A 21,969-nucleotide genomic window follows, 5' to 3' on the forward strand; every position below is an offset into this window, starting at 1 on the left:
AGTTTGTTTGCTCCTGGATGAGCGGTGCTAGAATGGTTCTGCAGTTCTTGTGCAGAAGAATCACTCATGATGCTGCCAAAGTCTAAAGATCTGTGCCTGGGCTTGCCTTGTTACTAACTGTAAGATGCCAACATAAAATTCCTCCTATCCATTACCAGGAATGACTGAGCCTTTATCTCAGTGTTCAGACCTCAGCAGTTCTAACAGCCACAGGACCTCAGGCTTCTTGGAATTGTCTCCTCTCATAATAACATCCTTGTGCCTTGTGTCCATCCCAGGTAAAGAGACCTCAGCCAGGACCTCTCTTGCTTTACTCCCAGCCTCTGTTGAGATTCTTCTCTTCTTCACTTGGTTTACATGTGCTTTCCAGCTAAAGCTAAAACCACAAGGTTATCTGTAAGAAGTTCTTTTAGACCCCGTTGTAAACTAATCAACCAGGTACTGGAGGGTAGACGACGTTTCTTTCTGTTGGCTTGAAAGGTAACACCAGGAGCATCCAGAAGTTGTGTAGAGGTGGTGGGAGCAGATGCCATGTGGATAGTGGTGTTCCAAGACCACTAGCACTTGGAAGCTTGGGGAGCTCTACATGCAAAAGGAGCGTGTAGCCAGCTCTTCACTAAAAAAAAAAAAAAAAAAAAGGCATGCTGGTATTCAGGGAAGCTAAACAGGTTATGTGAGCTCTACAACATGAGGTATTTTTTTTTTTTAAGTGAGGGGGAGGGTTTAAACTTTAGCTCTCCCCTAACACCTCCATCCACCAGTTGCACCTCAAGGGACATAGTGGTGTTACTATGAGACTTTTTGCAGTGTCTGGGAGAAGTTAAGGATAACTTTTTCCCTTCACTTCTAAGGCAGAAAATGTTTGCTATGTAGAAGTTCGGGTTTGCACTACATTCATATTTTATTTGAATCCTATTCTTTTTTACTGTCTAGTTGTATTACTAAAATATACTTGATGCAACCAAATTACTTAATGGGATGTTCCTGGCTGCCTACGGGGCCTAAGCTCTTCTCTTGGTAGGACACCTCTGTGGAATTTCTCAGTGCTTCTAGCCAAAATGGGCACAGGAGAACATTTTACTTACATTACTTAGCTTTTATGCAGAGAACTTACCCTTCATAAAAAGTGAGACGAGGAGGAACTGGTTAATGCAAAATAATGGCTTTTAGAGCAACAATGACTCAGAACTGATTTGACACTGTATTACAGCCATCATTTTCTATTCCCATTTTAATGCCTATTGTAAACCTACATCACTCACTGGAACTGTGTCACTTTTTTTTCTGACTGGAGACCTGGCCCATTATTTTTCTGCAACAATGCGCGTCCTATATTTTCTCAAATATGCAAATGCTCTAAGCTAATTTTGCAGAGTAGGAGCGGTGAATGTTTGCATTTCTGGTAACTCCTTAATTTGAAGCGTGATTTTTACAGCATAAACTTTCAATTTCATTTGAGAGCTCTTAAAAGCTGAAATAGGGAGAAATGTGTAAATTGCATTACTGCTGACTAGCTGGCTGTCCAAAGGCATTTCTTGGGGTTGCAGTGCAGTGCGCTGGTGTGTCGTGCCAGGTCTGGTATCTGTACACATATACATGAGGGAACCTTTTAAGAGAAGCTGATGTATTTCATAAGATCACTGACAGTGCTGAGATGAAATTCATGAACGCGGTGTCTGCAGGTGGATGAGTGTGTATTTGCATGTGTGCATGCTTCTTAGTACCTTTCAGTTGTCCTTCAGCCGAGGCCAGTGAAGCAATGGCAGTGTGCACCTGCTGAGTATCCAGCCCTGCTTGGATCCACAGATCAAACGTATTCTTCCCTGGAAAGGTGGCCATCTGTGCATTTCTATACTGTCCTTTACAGCACTGTTCAGAGGTGCTGCAGTTTGGTGCCCTCATATCTGTTAGAGATGCTTGTTTTCAAACCAGACACAGTTTTAGCCTCTGTCAAAAGATCTCTTAAGTTTCATCACTAATCCAATTCAAGTTAAAAAAAACAACAAAAAATAAAACCCAAAACCCACAAACCAGTTGGGCTGCAGAGGGAAATATCTCTTTGTTTTTGTAGATGGAGGCTTACACTGCAGGTTGACATTCCAGCAATATTAGCTTCATTAAGACAGGAATGCAGTGCTGCATTCTTGCATGGGAGGGAGGATGCTGGACTGGGCTGGAGAGGAGTGGAACCCCCAGGGAGAGCTGATAGATTGGGGTGTCCTCCTGCAGCCTGGCTTATTCTTGTGGTCTGTGTGCAGCTCTCAGTAAGCCTAATAATAACCTGGAGTCCTCAGGCTTGGCATCTGGGCCCTCAGGGTGTGTGTAACAAATGACTTCATTACAGTGTAACTGTTCTGTCATACTTTTCCTCTTTCTGACCTAGTATTCAGGTGTGATGGGACGGTTCAGGGTATGCCACTCCTCTTGCTATTGCTATCTTTCTCTTCTGGCTGAGGAGTAATTCACCTGTTTCTCTAAACACCTCTGTGCATGGGATCATTCCTGAGTGAGAAAGGAAAACTGACCCCTCAACTTGTTACAGCCATGCAGGTTCCCTACCCTCTTTACAAATGGCAGCTAAACACCACGGTGCTGGCAGAGTCAATACAGGCTTTACCCAGCACTTCTGTGCCATCAGGAGCAATGCTGTGCCTGGTGTGGGAGACTGTAGTGGAGCAAATGCCCTACCCTGGGGCTGCCAGAGCCCAGGGAGGGACTGGGGGCCATGCACATGTTATCCCACTCCTGTCACTTGCTGTGGAATTGCTTCCTAAATGAGTTTTACTTACTTTTTAATAAAAGCTTTACAGAGAGATGCTTACCAGCTTGGCGGCTGACAAGGGACAGAAACAAGGCTAACAGATGAACAAACCCTCCTCTCTCGCTGACTAGGACTTCTACCAGCCTCTTCAAGGCAGCGTTATCTGATCTTAATGAACTTAGAGAAGCAAGGGCTGGGGCCAGCGTAGTCCCCCTGCCACCCTGTCTTACAGGTATATGTGAAGAGGCAGGTACAAGATGCAATCTCTGTGATGATGAAACCTCTTCCTCTCCTTGTCCAAATAGCCAAACAACTTTTATATCACCTTGTGTGCTACAGAACTTAAATTCTCACCACCAACACTTTCAGAAATTCTTTACAGTTTCAGCAGTGCTGTTGAATGCTGTGCTGTTTCTGTAACAGAAGTGTAATTATATTAAAATTACAACTGCAATTAGGACAATGCAGGAAAGAGGATATAGATGGAAACAGGATTCTTTTGGGGATTGTCTTCTTCATATCCAGTGTTACTGTATTTTACACAAGGTTTCCAATTAGGGTGGGATGTGGACTAATTTGGGATAGCACTGACTTTCTTCCTTTGAGGTGGGAGCTGAAGGAGTTGCCAATAGGGGGTTGTTTTGCTTGTTTGTTTTTTGAAAGGTAGCAAAGAATATATTTGTTGTATCTGCTCCTGTAAGAATCTGGAATGCTTTGGGAGGTGGCTGCAAGGTAGCTCAGAGCCCCCTTCAACACCTGCTATGACACTGGCTGCTGCCAGTTCTGCATCTGCCATACACACATGAGTATAGACTCTCATCCAGCTGTAAATCTACATTAGAAAATGTTCAAAATTGTCACCTCTATTGTCATCTTTTTTTTTTTTCCTTTTTTTTTTTTTTCTGTGTGACATCAGAAAGCAAAAGCCAAAGCTTGGAAGTTTGGGCTGGTATTCAGGGGCAGATTGTTTAGTGAAGGGCTTTTTTCTTTTTTTTTTTTTCCCCCCTTCACCTTTCATGTTTAAGGAACAAGCTCTTCATCTTGGCACTTAAGTCACCTGTCAAAACAGTGTCCTGGGCAAGATCAAAGAGTAGAGGGACTTGTCAGGTGAATGTGCTCAGCTGGCATTGCTGCTGAAGCCTGAAACACCCATCAGGTCTTTTCTCCTTTTTTTTTTTTTAAGAGACTTGAAGACCCAGGAAAAAAATTACTCACTGGCTGAGTTGTTTGTATTTGATAATTGGGAAGCAGTGTTACAAAACATCACCTTTGAAAGCAGCACAAAGCTTTTTCAAGGTGATGTGCCATTCAGGCTGTCTTGTTCACCCTCACTATGGTGGAGAGCAAGCCCTGGTCCTTTGGTCTTTTGAGAGAGGCCAGGTTTCTCTTCCTTTCATTCATCTTTTTTCCATATGAAAGAAGTTGGGTGTGAGCAGAAGAAACCAGACCTCCTGAGAAGGGCATTTCCTTTGGTCCTCCTATTTCTTACCCTCTCAGAGGATCCAATTCACATGTAGCAGATGAAACCTGTCAAACCCCACTCTGTTCGATTACTTATGCCATGTTGGACCATGGTGCTACATGATGGCAGAATAGGAAGTTTGGGTAGGATTTACTTGTTTAATAATAATAAAAAAATGAACCTGCTAAACTGACAGCACAGTTAGCTTGGTAAGATGATGTCTTCCTTTTGCAAATGGTTTCTGAATTATAAAGTAAGAATTTTGTATTTCTGGCCAAGGTGCTTGGGAAATTTTAGCTCAGCATCTCCTGAATCAAGGCATGACTGACCTTCCTTCCATACTGTCTGGAGTAGCGTATGTACTTAAGAATACTCTCTTTTTCCTGCCCTGTCTTAGTCCCTGGTCAGCTGTGTTTTAAAATGTATTGTTTGGAAATAACTTGTAGAGTCATCTAAATATTTAATGAATAAAAATTTCTAATTATTTAACATGAAATCCCTTTCCTCCTATCTTTCAGATAATGAATATGTTTTTATAGACCTGGAGCAGAAGCTTAGCAAATACTTTTCAAAGGAGTGGAAGAAAGAGACCACCAAAGTAAGAAGGGTGTTTTATTTTGGAGGCTGCTGCTTTTTTATTGGACTGCAGAGTGAAATGAAAACTCTTAAACTAAGGACCATAAAGCATTTCTTGAAGATGGTCTGCAGAATACTTTTCAGTAGCAATATGCAGTGACTTGTGCACAGCTGTAAAATTAATTAAAAGAGTTGAAACAGTCCCTTAAACAACTTTACCTGAGCAATAGTAACCACATGGTTGCTGCTTAGCTGCTACAGAAGTGGAGAAGGTCAGTTGGTCAATTTTCAATTTGAATTTAGTCTGGAACTTAGTCTTGGGACCTCACTGTTATCCTTAAGCAAAACAGCCTTAAATGACCTGTTGTGACTTGAACCTGATAAAAGGGAGATGACTGGAGCTGTGACTCTTCCAGAGTACATGTAAGAGGACTGTGGAGGAAGAAAAAGGATATTTTGTTTGAGAAGAGTCCCAGTTCTTTAATGTTAGCCAGCCCTGTCAAGGGAGGGAAAAGCTTCATGAAATAAAGACAAGCCTATGTAATTGTTTAGTGCTGGTCATTAAGACGTCATAATGCCTGTTTGTGTATGTCATTATTAGAGGAGGCATGGTCTAGAACAAAGTATAGCAGGCAGTTGGATTCAGATATCTTAATTGGCTCATTATGACCTTTTCCATCTTCCATAAGGGTTTTCTTCTGCAGAGTAGGCACACTTGCCATTTCTGCTGCTTAGAGAAATTTGTAGATGACTAGTGAGGCTTGGGGATCTCTCTTATCCCCAAACAAGTGCTCTGCTTTTCCCAAATGAACGATAGTTACTTCAAAGACAGCTGCAGTCGTGCAGAGGGCCATCCTTCCAGCAGAGACAGTTGGCTTTGGTCACCTTGGGATGGGATATGCTTTGTGATTGCTTTGTGGCTGGATTCTTGCAGTGCTTTCCAAGTCAGGATAAGTGTTGAACCTCTGGTGTGATGTGAATCATAAAAGACTGAATGACTTACTCTTGGCAGTACTGCAGTCTGAGAGGAGTTACCCTATCAGACTGGGTTAGTTGACAAGGAATTAAGTCCTATGAAGAGGTTTCAAGTGGAAAGCCCAGTCCAGCTGATAAAATAGGGTGACTATAAACAAGTTCCAGAAATAAAGTAGAAGTATTTGCATGAAGATCAGGAAGCTGTCTGCATCTGGTGTGCCGAGCATGCCATGAACCTTGTCACAGGGAAATGGGTCCAACCAGCAAAGCCTTGGAACTGCCTGTGGGAGCAAAGTTATCTGTGTGAGCTGTCAACTGGCAAAGTAGGAAAGATGAAATAATGACGTAGTAAGATGTTCCTCTTTTTATTTTCCCCTTTTTTTAATTCCTTTTTTTCCCCCTTCTTTTTTAAACAAGTCTGCAAGATAGGCTGTAGTTAAAACCTCAGAACTCTTGCTGGCTTTCTTCTAACAGACATCCCCAGTGCAAAGCAGACATCAGCATTGCCTTCTGGTCTGTGGCTGCAGGAACATGTGAATAACTAAACACTAGCCCTGCCAAACAAAAGGCGCAGAGTTGATATCAGGCTGGTGTGCCTCAGCCTCAGGCAGTCAGTGCTGAACACGGCAGCGCATGTGTCCTTGATAAGTGATGTGGTGCAGCACGGGGATGGCTGGTTACTCCTAGGTGTGCCCTGGAAACGCCACAGCCATGCCAGCATGGCACGCTGCCCTGCTGCCTTGCCTGGTGCTTTGAGGGAGGCCGTGTCAGACTTGCTGTGTTCAGCACTAGTGCGTCTGGTGCTGCCAGGTGCTGAGCTAGGTAACTCTGGGCTGGGTGTCCCCAGGCTACACTGGGACTCATCTCTCCTATCCAAAAATCATCTTCTCTTCATTGGATATTTTGTGATTCAGCCTGTCTGAATGTTTTGTGGTGCCTCATTGTTGTGAGCCTACAAGACAGACAGATTCCCCTCCTAGAACTTGCCAAGAGCGAAGAGTAGAAAATGAAAGGCAGTGTGGGGAGTGAGCTTGGGTAAAGAGAACATTACCAGACAGGGGAACAGGAATTTTGGATGCTGTTCATAATTTAACTTGTCTTCTGTCTTTGCTCTAGGGAACAGAGAAATTCAGCCCTCCTTTTGTTGCATTCTTTAGAGTACAATACTACGTAGAAAATGGAAGAGTAATAGGGTAAGTTCCCTTCTGCGGTAGCTACTGTGTTTTGAATTATTCATTGTGTTCTTAAAAGGCAAGAAAAATAATGTTTCTTTGTTAACCTCATCTCTGTGAGCTCACAGAAATAAGCTTAAAAAATCTGTTTAAGAATTTTTTTTTCTAAGACCTTTGCAGACTTCCTCACCCAGCTATGAATGTTTTCTGCCTGAATCATGCTCCATATCCCTAGGAAAATTGTGACTGCTTTTCCATCTGTGTTTAGAGAGCAGGTTGAATGACGACATTATCAAAACATGATTAGCACTCTTTTGCTTGTGTCTTTTGGTTGTATGAAAAGCATCAGATGAATATACCAAGAATAGCTGCTTATACTCTAAAGCACTTGTTAACAATTTTGGATCTGCTTTTTGTGTATGAGCAGCGCTCTGTGCAGTCTACTCCTGGAAATGGACTTTTGTAACTGGACAAAAGAAATTACTTCATAAGTTAGAGAGTTTTGCATTTGGAGTCCATTCACATGGAATATGGGCTGCACTCAAAACAGCACCACCCTCATCCACGGTACAGAACAAAGGATGAGGTAGTTAAAAATTAACAACTGACAGAGTTAATTTGCATCAGCACTTCTGGTGTGGCTCTGACCCCAGGGCAAGCCAAGAACTGGGATCATTTAGGTGGATTAAAATCTTTACCAAATTTTTTGGCATTTGTTCTCATCTTGAACAAAGCTTGCGGTTTTCTGTGTTTTCTCTCTCCATAGTCCTTCTTTTTTGGACACAGGGGAGTCTTTCTTCTGGAGTCTATTTGGCTGATAAGTGCTTCTTATTTTATTTTGCTCTTATGTACAAAGGGAGATTACATATCGTTCTTCTGCTCCTGATGTACATGTCCTTCAGCATGACAAGCATCTTTCTCTTGCACTAGTAGTTTAATTTGAGAGGTGTGTGAAGTCATGCAGAGGTAGTTACCTGGACCCTTCAAACTATACACACACACTTTTACAAGCAGTCTGTAGTGTCCAGCACCTCCGTCTATATGTACATGTCAGCAGCCTGCTTCCCATGAGCTCTGAGGGCAGGGGATGTGTGGGTTATCAGTGCTGCACCATAGTTATTATGCCTTATCAGACCATCCCTATTTAGCAGCTTGAGGAAGAAGACAAAAGCAAGCCCAAGGCTCCTCTACCTTCTGATCTACCTTGCAGGGAATTAGCTGCTGAAAAGTACCTTGAGCCTAAGGCAAGATGAAATAATAAAACAGTGCCAGGTTTAGAGGGGAAAGGAGGACAGGTGTGCAAGAAACAGGACTGGGAATTCAAAGGAGTTGACTCTCTTGGCTCCTACAGGTTTTTCAGAGAAACAGAAGTGCTTGATTGTAGTCAGTCTCCAAAACAGGTGTGGCGTGATTTTTCTTTCATCTGCCTTCTGCCCTAACTTCTTAGATCTCATGCTCCTCAAGGTAGAAGCTACTGTTTCCCATGTTTGTACAACACTTAGTGGGAGAAGACCTTGATCTTGGTTTGGTGCTCCCTACGCACACATAATTGGTATCAGGGTGGCATTGGCACACAGCAGACATGTCAAAGTTTAATCCCTCTTCTCAGCAGGATGATGTTTTTGAGGGGCCTTATCTGAACTTTCTTCTTCAGGTACATTTGCCTTTGTGTTTTGCAGCGATAAAGTGGCTCGGCAGCTCTACTACTGCCATCTCAAAGAGCAAGTGCTTATGTCTCGTTGCAATCACAAAGAAGAAATCTACTTCTTGCTGGCTGCCTACAGCTTACAGGCAGACTTGGGAAACTACAGAGAGAAGGTCCATGCTGGCAAATATTTTGAACCTCAGGCTTATTTCCCACAATGGGTAAGTTTGGTGGGAATATTTTTGTCAACAGATTGTACACACAGCGGGAGCTGTGTCACAGTGGTACCTAATGCAGCCATGCAACTTCCCCAACTCCCAATGCAATGATCAGGCAGCAGGGTAGAGTATCATCCTGAATTTCCCTCGGGAGATATATCCTGTCTTTCCACTGGAGGTAGGTGCCTGTTCTTTGTGGACTCACTCATCAGTGAGATGGGTGCTACATCCTTCCTTGGTGAGGGAATGTGCTGGTGTTACATGAATAACTCTGACAGTGCAGCTGTCTTTGTTTGATTCTTCTATGGCTTAAAGGGTTGTGTGTGTGTAGCGGTACATCAGCAAGATCTGCACAACCTAAGCTCTCCAGAAAACCTCCAGGCCTGTAAGCCAAGTCCATTGTCCTTTGTTCCCATCTCTGTAATGCTCGCCTCAGGGATGAATAAATCCAAACCCTAAGGGGTAGTACTGCTGTGCAGTGCCTCTTGTGCTTGCTTTGTCATTAATCTCTGGCTGAACTGCAGTAAGAGGAAAGGGAAAGGCCTGGAAATGGGTTTGCATGTTTGTTTATAAGCATGTGCACATGACTTGTGCCCTTCAAGACTTAAAGCCAAGAGCTGATTTAGTTGTCAAATGAAGGCAAACTGGTTAAGGCTCTATTAGTTCACTGCTTGTCCCAGACAAGCTGCATCTCCCCTGAAAGACAGCATTGTCACCTGCTTTGGGAAGAAGGTTTAGAACAGTGACAGGGGTTGTCTTGGGGAAGCAAGGCTGATGGTCTTCTTTATGCACAAATCCTGGCTTGCCTGCCTTGCTGTGCAGAAATGCCCCTTTGGTCCTAAACAACAGGCCCTCATCCCGTGTCAGTTCCTTGTTATGGGTTGCCTGTCAGGAGGTAGCTAATAAAGTGCTGGAAAAGGTGAGTCTCATGTGAGTGCTGTTTCTGAGGCAGTTAAAGGGCTTATCACAGACTATTGCTCATTTGGCAAACACTGCAAAGGCCAAGGCAAAGCCTGGCTCACCTGTGCTGAGCCACAACCCCAAGCAAGTACGTGGGTGATTTATTACATCATTATAAGCACTGAAATCTGGCAAGCGTGGGGACGCTTCTCTCCCTGCCCCTGGGCTCCTGTGGGGAGATAGTGAGAGATCTCCTCCAACACAATCACTTCCTCCAACACGTGCTTCACATCATTTGGCCAAGGGCTGCCCCAAGTCTCGTGCAAGTGAGGAGAGGCAGTGCTGCCCTGGGCTGACCCACCCAGCTTTGAACTGTGCAGCTGGCACGTCTCTTTCTGCTGATGTTGTGCAGCTGATGGCAATGATGCTGTCACCCATCAAGGCCAGCCCTCCTTGTGGGAGGGCAACTAATCTGTCAAGGCATGCAGAGGAGGGCAGAGGTGTTACCAAACAGAGTAAACAAGGGTTTTAATATAAAATGGAAGCTGGAATTGGGTGATGATGAGGTCTAGTTGTTTTGAGCCAGGATGGGTTGTTTCCAGCAGGATATTCTCGGGTACCTGGTGCAATCTAGTTTTAAATGTCCCCAGTGGTGGGGTATGTTGTGGAGTGAATTCAGCCAATGTCCCTCTTATCTGTCACAGCTGCTCACAGCCTGAAAGGGGCCAGTCAGGCATGGGAGGGGTCAGGGCCACCCTGTAGGCTTGTCTGGAGAGAGCATGTGGGTAAACAGGGGAACTGGGCACCCACAGGGCAGGAGCAAAAGGCCCCGTGCAGATTTTTGTACTGCTTAGTAGAGCCACGTGCCTGCCAACCACTCCCAATAGATAAAAAAATACCTTGAGATAGTGTTATCTATCCCTTTGAGAATGGAAATGCTAAATAAGCCTAATGTGTAGTTTCAGGTCTTAAAAGGAAAACGTATTTCTGCCCTGTTTGGAGATGTTGCTGCTGATTGTGTTGGCATGCAGAGCAGTATTCCTTATCTGCCCATAAACATTTATGCATGCCAAGAGTTAGGAAAACTAATTCCAATACTTAAAAGTGAGAAGAGCTGACCTGACCTCTGTAGGCCTGGCCTGTTACAATTTTGCCACCTAGGATCCGTTTGGAGACATCACTGTCATCTGGGCTGGTTTAAATGCTTATCCTCCAGGGAGGTAGAGGTGAACACAGACTGTCTTGAGGGAATATATGAGCCTCCTCCACTTCCAGTCTCTGCTTTGCTGTTGCTCACAGCTGCCTCCCATGGGGATCGCTGAAGAGTTGCTGACCTGTTTGTTTTCTTTGTGGTTTAGATAATTGCAAAGAGGGGGAGCGACTACATCTTGAAACATGCCCCAGAGATGCACCGAGAACAGCAAGGGCTGAGCACTAAGGAAGCAGTTCTAAAGTTCATTAAAGAGTCCTGCCTACTGGAAGATGTGCCAGTCCACTTCTACAGACTGCAGAAGGTTAGACAAAGAGCTTCTTATTTTGAACTTCTCTCCCATCATTAATTGAGTGCACCATTGCATTTTTCTCTTTCTGTTTTTCTGAGGGATGGTTGCCTGTGATTCAGAGAGGCCAAACAAATCTAAAATGCTCAGCCAGTGAGGCCTGTCCCCACAAACAAATCCGTTGCCAATATACAGATATTGCTGGAATTTAGTTTTGTTTCGTGGCCAAGAAAGTGGCCACAGGAATGGCAAAACTTAATTTTTGTCCCTGCCTGTTGGTAGAATTGTACCAGGGAAATGAGAGAAGCCTTTTTTTTTTTTTCTTGTTGAAGTTCATTGAAATAATGACAAGAGGTCAGCCAGCTTTCACACAAATGTCATGTAATAACCAAAGGTGACAGTCATTCCAACTTTCTTATCCCCTTCATTCTTCAACTGTATCAGACTGGTTGATGTTTTTTCAGTTATATGTCAGTTTTAGATTCCTAGATTGTTGCTTGTGCCTAATATTAGGCAATGTGATGGCACAAGGCTTGCATCTTGCAAGACAGATAAGGAGAGATGGTTATGATGCTGAGTTTGAACTCTGTGAGCCCATAAATTTTTACCCCAAAATTTTCTTCCTCCTTCTCCTCCTAGCAAAAACATGTCTTCCCTTCCCTAATTTTGCTGTGCTAGGAGAAGCTGAAAGAATTAGTTTATAATTTTTTTTTAGTCTTCAAGCAGAGGAATCTTATCAGAGACCAAGTGTGTCGTAGCAAGATGCAGCATGAGCTAAAAGCTAGGCAGAATTGCTGCCAGATGCAAACATGTAAAACCACCTGCTCCCAAAACACAGATTAAAGATTAGAAGGAAAGTCCTATAACTTTAAGCATTGATTACCCCCCCCCCACACACACACACCCCCAGCCAAGGGACACCTAAGATCTACCAAGTCCCTAGATGGGAACAGCAGTGCCGAGGCAAGGAGAGGGGGATGGGTGTCTCTTCTGTTTTGAGCTCTCTGTTACCTGGAGAGCAAAAATGGTGCATGTTTGTGGGGACAGCAGAGACAGCACATGGCAGTGTGAGAGGTAACAAGGTACCTCTGAGAGCAGTAATTGTCCATGCTCTCAAATCACTGAAGCTACAGGATTCCCTGTCCAGGGCAGCTAGGACATGTGCTGGTGAAATGCCTGAGTCTCCCAGCACAAGGGGATTTTAGGTGTAGATATTTCAGGGGTCAACAAGGCAAGGTGCTCTTTACAAACATAATAAAAACCAAATGAGCTGATGGCATCTGCCTGATGAGAAGTCCTGCTACCTCTTCTGCAGTAGGTGCCAGAACAAGGGCATGGTCTTTGTAGATTAACCTTTGACTCCAGGCTCTTCTATTCTTTTAGGATAAGAAGGAGGATCGACCAACAGTTATCCTGGGCCTGACCCTGAGAGGAATGCACATCTATCAGGTAACAGACTGCTGTGAAAGCCTTCTGGTGTAGCATTAACTCTGCCCAGCTCCCCTGTCCTCCCCCCTCACCGTGGCTCCTCTGCCTCCCCTGTGAACACCAGGCTGCACATATCTCAAATTCTTGGTTGTTTGCAAATTCTTTGCACATCGCTGACTCCACCCTGTACCTGCCAGTCCCTGTGTCACTCTGAGTTTGATGTGTTGCAGGAGGTGAATCACGTTCGCCAGCTCCTCTATGACTTTCCCTGGTCGCACATTGGGAAGCTGGCCTTTCTGGTGAGTATGACGGAATGGAGGCCATCTGGCAGTGGCTGTCAACCTGGGATGTGGCAAAGCTGTCAGCCTGCCCGCGCTGCCATGACAAGTCCTGTCACTTGCATGCACAAGACCGCAGCTATCTCTGGTAGCTGTGTGGCTGGAAACATGCTCTTGCTCATTTCTCGGCATTTCTCCTCTATATGCAGGGGAAAAAATTCGAGATCCAGCCAGATGGCTTGCCCTCTGCAAGGAAACTGGTTTACTACACAGGCTGCCCCTTCAGGTCAAGGCATTTGCTGCAGCTACTCAGCAACAGTCACCGGCTCTTTCTGAATATTCAGCCCGTGTTGAAGCAGATCCAAAAACTGGAGGAGGCTGAAGGTATGTTAAGGAACAGCCATATGGGTTTGGTAAGGGGAAGAGTACGGCATGTTAGGCTCTGCTGTTGCTTCCTGGTGGCTGCTCTCTATCTAATTAAAGGTGTTTCTGACTTATCAGGGACCCAGTGAGAGAAACAGAAGGTGTTAGATATGTTTTGAGTTTGTTCCTGAGAAGTGTTTATGGCTCCCACATTGTGGACTGTGATCAGAAAGTGTGTGTCTTTGTGAGTAGTAGAGGAGGAATATCTCCTTTTAAGTAAAAGAAGATCCTTACTCTCTGTGCTCCCAATTTGTACATATGATGCATACTTCTGAGTGGAAATAATTTTAAATAAAAAGCTTTCCATTGGAATGAAATCTTCTTGTGTTCAAGCAGCAGCACAAATTGTGAGTCTGCATCTTAACGTTTTTAGTGCCCTTTACTAAACATTGCCCACAATTTAGTCTATAAGTGTCATACAGTTAAAAGCTAGGAGGTGCAGGTAACAGAAACAACCTGAAAGCAGATCAGGGTTCCCAGAATTTGTCTTTTCTGATGGGGTCATTTCTCTGTAGGAAAGGTGATTTGAACATGAAAGAATACTCCCTAGTCTCCTTGCAGGCAAACTTCATTCACCTCATCACCTCTCGGCTCACCCTCTTTCATTTTCCAGCTCTGCAAGTTGGGTTTCCTACAACTTCTGAGCCTACCTCTCTCCTCCTGGTGACTGTTTTAAATGCATTGCATAGCCCTTCTTTCATATGATTTTGTCCCCTTCCCTCTAGCCTTCACCCAAATGCTTTTTTCTCCTCTTTCTTTCCTGACTGCTGTTCCCTGTATTCTCCACTGATACTTCGTTTTCTCTGAAGTTTGTAAGCCTTGTATGGTTACCTTAAAGGTCAGTAGCAGTCAAACAGTAGCTGGCCCTCTTGTCCAAGGACATAGGCTGACTCCTTCCAGGTAGATCTCAGGAAAAAACTTTTCTGGTTCTTACTCATCTCAGCTAATTCTAAGGAGCTTACATCAATCCCTGAAGTGGTGATTGCTGGTTGTATGGAAACAGTGTACAGGGCAAGGCAGCCCTTGGTCTCATCTAGCTTGGTTCTTTCAGTGGGTTAACAACAGTGGCCTTGAGCTGTGCAGGTGGAAATGGTGATATGTGCAAGTCACCTGTAGAAAAGCTCACTGATCATGTGCCTGTGGGCAAAAGGCCCTAGGTTGTTGCACGTCTCTTAGAGTCTCATGGATTTCTTGACCACCCTGAGCACATACAAGCCATGGGAGAAAAAAATAAATCATTAATAAACACCAGCTATGGGGATTCTGTTCCTCGCTGACTCCACATGTGTGACTATTTCAAGAATCAATCAACGCATCTGGTTTTAAAGATTGAGCACTTAACTTAGCTAAGTAAGCCACTCACTTTTTTGTTTGTTGGTTTGTTTATTTTTAGTTGACCTTTTCTTCACTGTGGAACCTGCTGTTTTCTGTATCATAACTGCCTCTACCTGCCTGTTCTAATTCAGAACATGCTGGTTTACTGCGAATATGACTAATTCCTTTACAACCAGCTGGGCATCCCAGTATCTGTTGAGCAAACAAAATACAAAACTGTCCTCCCTCTATTTATTCAGTAGCTGCAGGAGTTGTTCCTCAGTTGTGAGGCCGTGCCAGTCCCAGAACTTACTGAGTATTTTTGCTGCCCTTCCTTTGGTCTTGCATAAAGTTCCCACTGGTTTCTCTCTTCTTTCTTCCCCAGAGAAGAAGCGCTACCGGGAGTCCTACATCAGTGACACGCTAGACATGGACCTGGACCCCTGCGACAAGAACTCCCGTGGCAGCGGGAGCAGTGGGGGCAGCCAGAGGGATAACCGCCTCTCACGCCAGTCCACAGGGAGCCATGGCAGCTCTCACACATCGGGCATCGAGGCTGACTCCAGGCACCGGGTGTCAGTGGAAATGTCGGTGGATGAGCCCTTCAGCATCGACCGGGTGCATAGGAAAGAGAAATCTTGCAGCTCAACCATCAGCTACGGTAGCTCTGGCATTGACAGTGGCAGCAAAGGGCGGGCTGAAGACGACCCTCAGGATGATGGTAAAGAATTTGGAGACGCAGAGCGACTTCTAAGCCCACTTTTGTCTTCTCCTGTGGGAGAGTGGGGAGTAAGAGTCTATACAGCAGCTTGGAGCACAAGTGTAATGCTAACCATTCTCCTGCTGCTCTCTTTCTCCTAGAGCTTGAGCTGGCAGTAGATGAGCCAGAGGAGATGCCTGTAGATGAGCCTTTAGAGGGAGACCAGTTAGAGGAGGCCACTGTGGGAGAGTCTGTTGAATCTCTGCCTTTAGATGCTGCTAGCTGCCAAGGTGAGATGGTGCTCTGGTACTGCTCAGTGCTGTTCTTTAAGGCTCCAGCAACAGGCACAATCTGAGGGACCTAAGAAAACTTATCTTCTTCCAAACAACTGCCAGTGCTACTTACTGCTCTTCTGCAACAGGATTTGCAGTCAGTTCATCAAGAGGTTAAAGGGCAGCATTCCATGTTGTACAGTGCTGCTCTTCTTTGTGCTCCTCTAAGTCTCCCTTCTCCAAATGTGCCAAGTTTATATTCAGTTAATGACCAAAAGATAGCTGAGGTGAATCCTTTTTAGTGAAGGAATTTGTTTTAAAGTCTTGTATACCACAAAACAGCCAAGGGGTTCAACCACAGCAAAATGGGCTACTCAACAGGAATTCATAGGTAAAGTTTTGTGGCTTGTGATACAGGGAATGCTAGACAACAGGATCACGCAGGAGCTGTCTGGCCTTAAGATGTACAGCCTTTAATGTAAAGCAAAATGGGTGAAAATGGGACATGTTGGTGAGAAACTATTTTCTTGAAAGTTTTTAAACATTGATCTTCAGGGGCAAAAAGGAGTACTTGTGAGCAAAATTCCTGGAGCAGTGAGGGTGCTTACTGATGCATATTTATATTTAGAGGAGAGCAGGGTTGAGCTTGTGAGAACAATTTCCCTTTTCTGCAGCCCACAAAACCTCAAACCTGCATTGCTTTTCCTTTTCTCCTTCTCCTTTTCAGCTGTAAATCACGGATCGCTGTCTGTGGTGCAAGTCACGCTAATCAAAATGAGAGGCCAAAGCGTGGAATCCCTTCACCAGGTAAGGGAGGGGGGTGCTCAGCAGGAGGGTCTGGCATGTGTGTGGGCATTGAACCAAGGTCTAGTGTAACGGAGACAGCTGTAGATCAAGTGACCTGAATTGGTCTGGATTCGACTCATTTTTAAATGGTGTAATCAAAACCAGCTGTTGGTCTGCTGCTGCTCTCAGGAATAGGATGAGAGCAGCATTTGGGTTCAGAATAGTATAGAGAGGTTTGGAGCAATCATGGAAGCAAAGCATGGAAGTCTTGCAAGCCAGTTATTGTCTACCTTAGGTTTCTGGATGGGAAATAGAAAATCAACCACTTCCAGATTTTGAGTGGATTACAGAGCGAAGACCATCCATGCAGTTTGGGTGTGGGTTGCAAACTTAATCATATTCCTGCTTCTGAAGCCAGAAGTAGCTCACATTGGGGCAAAACCAGATGTTCAAGCTCTAATTATTATATCATTTTTGTGATTATACTCTGTGTGTGCTTGAAGTCTTTGTTGTCAAAGTTTTCATCAAACATTTGAGAAAGGGCAATTATATATAGCAAAGTACATAGTTTAATGAGTTTTATTTGGAAAAATCTTACTAAAAAGTCTTTTGAAGACCTCTTTTCAAAGTGTAGCTGTGCCCACTGGAGTGGAAATTTTGTGGAGTTTTGGAAAACAAACAAAACCAAAAAAAAGCCTCCACATTTTCTTTTCTCTCTGAATCCAAATTTGCCTTACTGAAAGAACTGTAAAAATTGGAACAAGGATTTCAATCACTTCTTAGGACTTTTATTTAGTATTTTATGTTTCTTCCTGGACCCAGTCAAAAGTAATAAGAGATTTTCACTTATCAGCAAAATAGTCTGTAAAGTGCTATAGTAGATTTGAATAAAATTTGGTGGAGTTTTTTTTCCAAAGCTAAAGACCATGCAGTACAAATCATAGTGAACTTATGCCTATATTTGAGTGGATGGCTTAAGAGCTCAAGGCTGGAAGTAGGCATCTTACTTAAAGTAATGTTTTTTAATTTACTGCTGTTACCACCACATGCTTACCCTGTTAGTTGACTGGGAGACTGTTTTATAAAAATGTTTCTGATCAACACTTCTATACAATTGCAAAGACCTGGCTGCCACTTAATGCATCAAATATTTGGTGCCTCCTTACAAAACCACCAAAACCTTTCTTACAAGGCCATGTAACTAAATGCTGCAGGGTTTCCTTAGCACTGACAGAACCATGCAACGTACTCCTGTCTCTGGGAGTACAGCTGAGCCAACACAGGGTTTCCTTTGCGGTGTTTTTTAATGGCCTTCCTATGGCAGTGAGAGAAGCGATACCGGGAGGAAGTTTTCTGTGGTGTAAAAGAAGTGTCTTGGTTTCAAAGTGATATTCCTGAAATCAGCCTTATTATTAGCATTTAAGAGGTGACTATTAAAGAGGCAGAGCAAGAAAAGAAACAAGTGGTGAAGTTGGAAATGTCTCAAATGGTCAGTAATTCCTTTACAGAGGCTGACTCACTACAGCTTGTATAGTTAAGTCATTAGACTTAACTCAGTGTGTTCAAGCAGTTGGGGTGGTTTTGTTTTAAGTGCAGTTTGTCCATTTGAAGACGACTGCATGGATCTGCCAAGAAGTGTCAGGTCATTCAGGTGTCAGTCTCTGTCAAGTGTTCCATCCATTGTGCTGGACACTGAGGACACAACTGCAGACAGATCAGAATCTGGTTCAACATGATAGGGTAGCTTAATCCACTTGTAATTTTTTAATGTTTCACAGCTTCTTCATTAAGCCAACATCCTTCAGAAGGCTGGTGGGGCTCTTTTGAAAGAATGGAAGAACAATTTTGGAAAATTTGTAGCATACATAGACAAGCATCCTTAGGCTGTGTCTGAGCTCATTGTTTTTATTCATGTGTGTCTTGTGAACTGGCAGGTCAGGTCGCCCAGAAGCAGGAGCTGCATGGACCAGCACAGCCAGAGTTTGGATGACATCCGCCTTTACAAGCACCAGCACCCACCACTAAGTGCCACACTGTCTTCAGACACGTCCCACAGCTACACGTTTGGCTGCAGCCTGGAGGATAAGCTGTCTATTTATGGCTGTGTTTATTCCACAGCAGACTGCAAAACCAAGTCTGCCCTTTATGGGAAGCGGTCCATGAACTGCCTCTCCTTAGATCTTCTGGGAGAGGACCAGCTCCCAGAGGAGTTTGTGGTGTAATGAGATTGGAGCTCTTCCATACCAGGAAACAGCTCATTATGGAAATATATACCTCATTCACACATGTGATGCCACTCTGGTTCTTGCAGGAGATTGTGAGCGGTTTTGTTATTCAGCTCCGTATCAGTAAGTGGCATCACTTCTGCAGACCTGACTACAGGGCAAATCAACGAGTGTAGCACTTAACGTTGACATTGGAAGTGTCTGTCTGAGCAGAAAATGGAAGCAGCCTGCACTATTAGCAGTGACTCAACCAACATAACCAAAAAAACAGCGGACCAAAACTGACGCTGAGCTGGTAAAGCAAACTCTGTCTAAATGGGTTAATCAGAAAGAAATTTAAAGTCTATGTCAGTTTATCTTCCTGCCTTTGTCTTGTGGTCCATGTCTGTTAATGCTAGTGTACAGATAGTTTGGTTGTCTTCAGTTTGTGCTGCTGCAACTCTGCCAACAGCTGTAAGGCCAGGATATACTCTGAGCACATTTGGAGGGCTGTGTATGGAAGTGTCTGGCCTGTTTCTATTATAATGAACGCAGGTTGCCTATTTGCTTCACTGGGAGCAAGACCTGCTCTGCCAGGAGTTTATTCCTCTTTTTTGTTGTTGTTTTGGTTTTTTCTAAGCATCCAGCCAAATACAATATGCGGCCTTTTTTTTTTTTTCTTTTTTTTCTTTACTGCAACAAATGGAACTATCTCTCAGCTGTCTACTACTGCTGTGGTGCAGATTGATAAATAAATGCTTATATCCTTGGGGAGATGGGGAGAGGATAAAACAAATGACTTGGCTGCTTCTGAGAGTACAGAAGACAAGTTAAGAGTGTTAATTGACTGCCTTTTGAAGACAGGAGTGTGACTGGAGAATTTGTCCAGGCATGATCACCCCTTACTTTGATTCATACTTTTATGTTATTTTTTTTGTTTGTTTGTTTTTAATAAATCTGTTCCTTAGAAATTTTTCCTCTGCTTAGAAGGCAAGTATGGACTGGAGAAAGTTGCCTTGTAAGGACAGACAGAGTGACAGTGTCCCACTTAGTCATGGATAGGTCATGCAAATATGTGTGTGTGATGCTGCAGGGCTGATGATGGTGGAAGTGTAGGCTGTTTGTGTGCCAGACTGAGGATACTTGTTTGGTGTTCTTGAGAGTGGTGGAGCTGGCTGTGCTGGCTCTCACTAGGAAAATAATGATAATGATTCAGGCATTTGGTGTGAGAAACATCCTGCTACCTTGTTACATACAAATAAACGTGTTTGATTTCCTCCCCTATCTTTCCCCAGTACCTCCTCTCTCATCAGTTCTCAGCATTTGGGAAGCTTGTACTTGAAGGTACAAGCTTGAAGGTACACAGGTGTAACCTGTGCCCAGCTTTTGACAACCTTGCAGGTGTGTTTTGGCAAATTCTAAAAGCTAGGGGATCCTATTCTGCTGGTTGAGGAAGTGTGTGTTGTGCAGTGTTGATCACTCAAAAGCTGAAGATAGACAAACTCAGGAGGGGAAGGAAAGCCAGACCATGATGAGGAAGGTTTGAGCTGCTGCTTTGATGGTGGGCTTGCAGGCTTAGTAGTTGTCTGGTAAATTCCATTCCCATAAGCTGTTAAAATAGCTAATCCATGGAGTCCATCATCTCACTATTTCTATGCAAGTGTGAGTGTGGTGTAGAGACAGAGCATGCAGGTGTATCTGCATTTGCTGAAGTGGCATCAGAGGCTGTACTTCGTCTGAGATGAATCCAGCACTAAACCCTAGCTGTGTGTTTGAGGAATGAACGGTGGGCACAGGCTCACTGCAGCCATGACTTAATTGACTGTGCCCTCTTTGATCACACTGTTCTTTCTTTTTGTAATGAAAATTAGGAGCTGAGTGTTCACTGTAGCCTCTTTTCCTTTGTTCCAAACAAAGCCAAAATGCCTTTACTAAGTACTTGGGGTATGTTTACTGCATCCAAAATAAACTCTCCTAAATGGATCTAAATGGATAAAGAAAATCTGGCTGCTGTCTGCTCTTGAACAGTCCAGTCAAGCCTCCCGCTGTCTGTCGCTCTCTGTTACCTGGGTCCTGTTTGGCTGTAAGCCACGGCGGATGGCCAGAGCCAGAGTCCAGGAGGCCAGTGGCTGCACTGCAGGGAGCAGCCCTGTAGCAGTGCAAGAGCCTGGCTTTTGCATCCACCGCAGAGCTGGAGCAGTGGGTCTTACTGCGGCAATGCCCATCTGCCTGTGGAAAAGGTTGGGGGGCAAGGTTTGGAGCAACAGCCCTGCTAAACTCTCCTACCCGTGCAGACCTATGGTTACTTGTGGTTCTGGTAGTGGTTGTTAATAAGACAAAAAGGTCAAAAATCAGTGTGTAGTTGTTTGGAAAACTGTCATAAAATGCATGTGCACCATGTGCACATTTGTCTCAAAGACAATCACGTTCACACCTGCTTAACACAGCCTAACCACATCACTGAAGTGTTTATTGCCACCAGGCAGCTTGGTATTCTGATTTTGCAGCTAACAGGCTTCCAAAGGATTTGGCGAAGTGCTGTAATGCTGCTGCCACTGTTACAAAATACAGCAGTGCCTGAAAACAGTGTAATTGACTTGCATGAGCATCCACTGCCTTGTATGTACCTGTATTCGTGGCTGGTGGGGAAGGCAAATTCCACAGGTCTGGCCATCTTCTTCTCTCAGTGGTGTGTGCAGACCCCTCCAGTACTATAAGTGATATATGCATATGAAGGGGAGACCAGACACTTTTGTGTATAGACTGAGAATGAATTAATATCTTCCGAGCACTGTGAATATCTATTATGCAACTTTTTGTATTCATATTAAAAACCCCACACACCTGTTTTTGCTAGTAGTAGGGTTTTTTTGTTTGTTTGTTTGTTTGTCTTTGGATTTAGAAGGTCTCTTTTTATTTTTGGGTTTGATAGTTTGGTAGACTTTAGTGTGTAAACATTTATCAGTTAGAAACTAGCTGCCAATACTTGTACATATTTGTAAAATACTCGTGGTATAATCACTCTATTTTAATGGTAAAAGTTTCTCCTTTCCATGAAAGGAATTGCTTGTTTAAAATAAAAATAATTATATGTACACCTGCAATAAAGTATGGATAGAAAAAAGCTTATTGTGTAGCTTTTTGTGTGTGTGTGTCCAAGGAGGACGGTATCCAGTAATATCTTCAATTTGAGATAGGTTGTAGAAATTAATTTGCTGCCAGACTGTAATCCATATGAGCTCTGCTGGTGGTGACAAACCCAGAGGCACTGTAGTCACTGGAACAACTCCTGTTCCTCCCTGCCCATTCTCAGTAGCACAATGCCAAAGGGGCCTCTGTCAGGTATTAAGAACCCA

The 21,969-nt window shown here is 43.9% G+C and overlaps 1 protein-coding gene across 3 annotated transcripts in view; it reads left to right on the forward strand.

Moving 5' to 3' along the window:
• Window positions 1-21,719, forward strand: part of FRMD1 (FERM domain containing 1) — a 40,770-nt gene extending 19,051 nt beyond the window's left edge. For 2 of the 3 annotated variants that reach the window (XM_050316482.1, XM_050316481.1), the window contains exons 4-14: window positions 4,742-4,821; window positions 6,891-6,967; window positions 8,626-8,812; window positions 11,068-11,223; window positions 12,592-12,657; window positions 12,867-12,935; window positions 13,124-13,298; window positions 15,037-15,372; window positions 15,513-15,641; window positions 16,351-16,430; window positions 18,344-21,719. In XM_050316482.1, coding sequence (XP_050172439.1) covers window positions 4,742-4,821; window positions 6,891-6,967; window positions 8,626-8,812; window positions 11,068-11,223; window positions 12,592-12,657; window positions 12,867-12,935; window positions 13,124-13,298; window positions 15,037-15,372; window positions 15,513-15,641; window positions 16,351-16,430; window positions 18,344-18,631 — 1,643 coding nt within the window. In that variant the 3' untranslated portion in view covers window positions 18,632-21,719. The remainder of the gene's footprint in view (window positions 1-4,741; window positions 4,822-6,890; window positions 6,968-8,625; window positions 8,813-11,067; window positions 11,224-12,591; window positions 12,658-12,866; window positions 12,936-13,123; window positions 13,299-15,036; window positions 15,373-15,512; window positions 15,642-16,350; window positions 16,431-18,343) is intronic. The other variant, XM_050316483.1, reaches the window with a different exon arrangement.
• The last annotated feature ends 250 nt before the right edge of the window (window positions 21,720-21,969 follow it).

This window comes from Myiozetetes cayanensis, unplaced genomic scaffold (genome assembly GCF_022539395.1).
Source record: "Myiozetetes cayanensis isolate MyiCay16 unplaced genomic scaffold, myiCay2020 scf2-11, whole genome shotgun sequence".
Taxonomy (NCBI): Eukaryota; Metazoa; Chordata; class Aves; order Passeriformes; family Tyrannidae; genus Myiozetetes; species Myiozetetes cayanensis.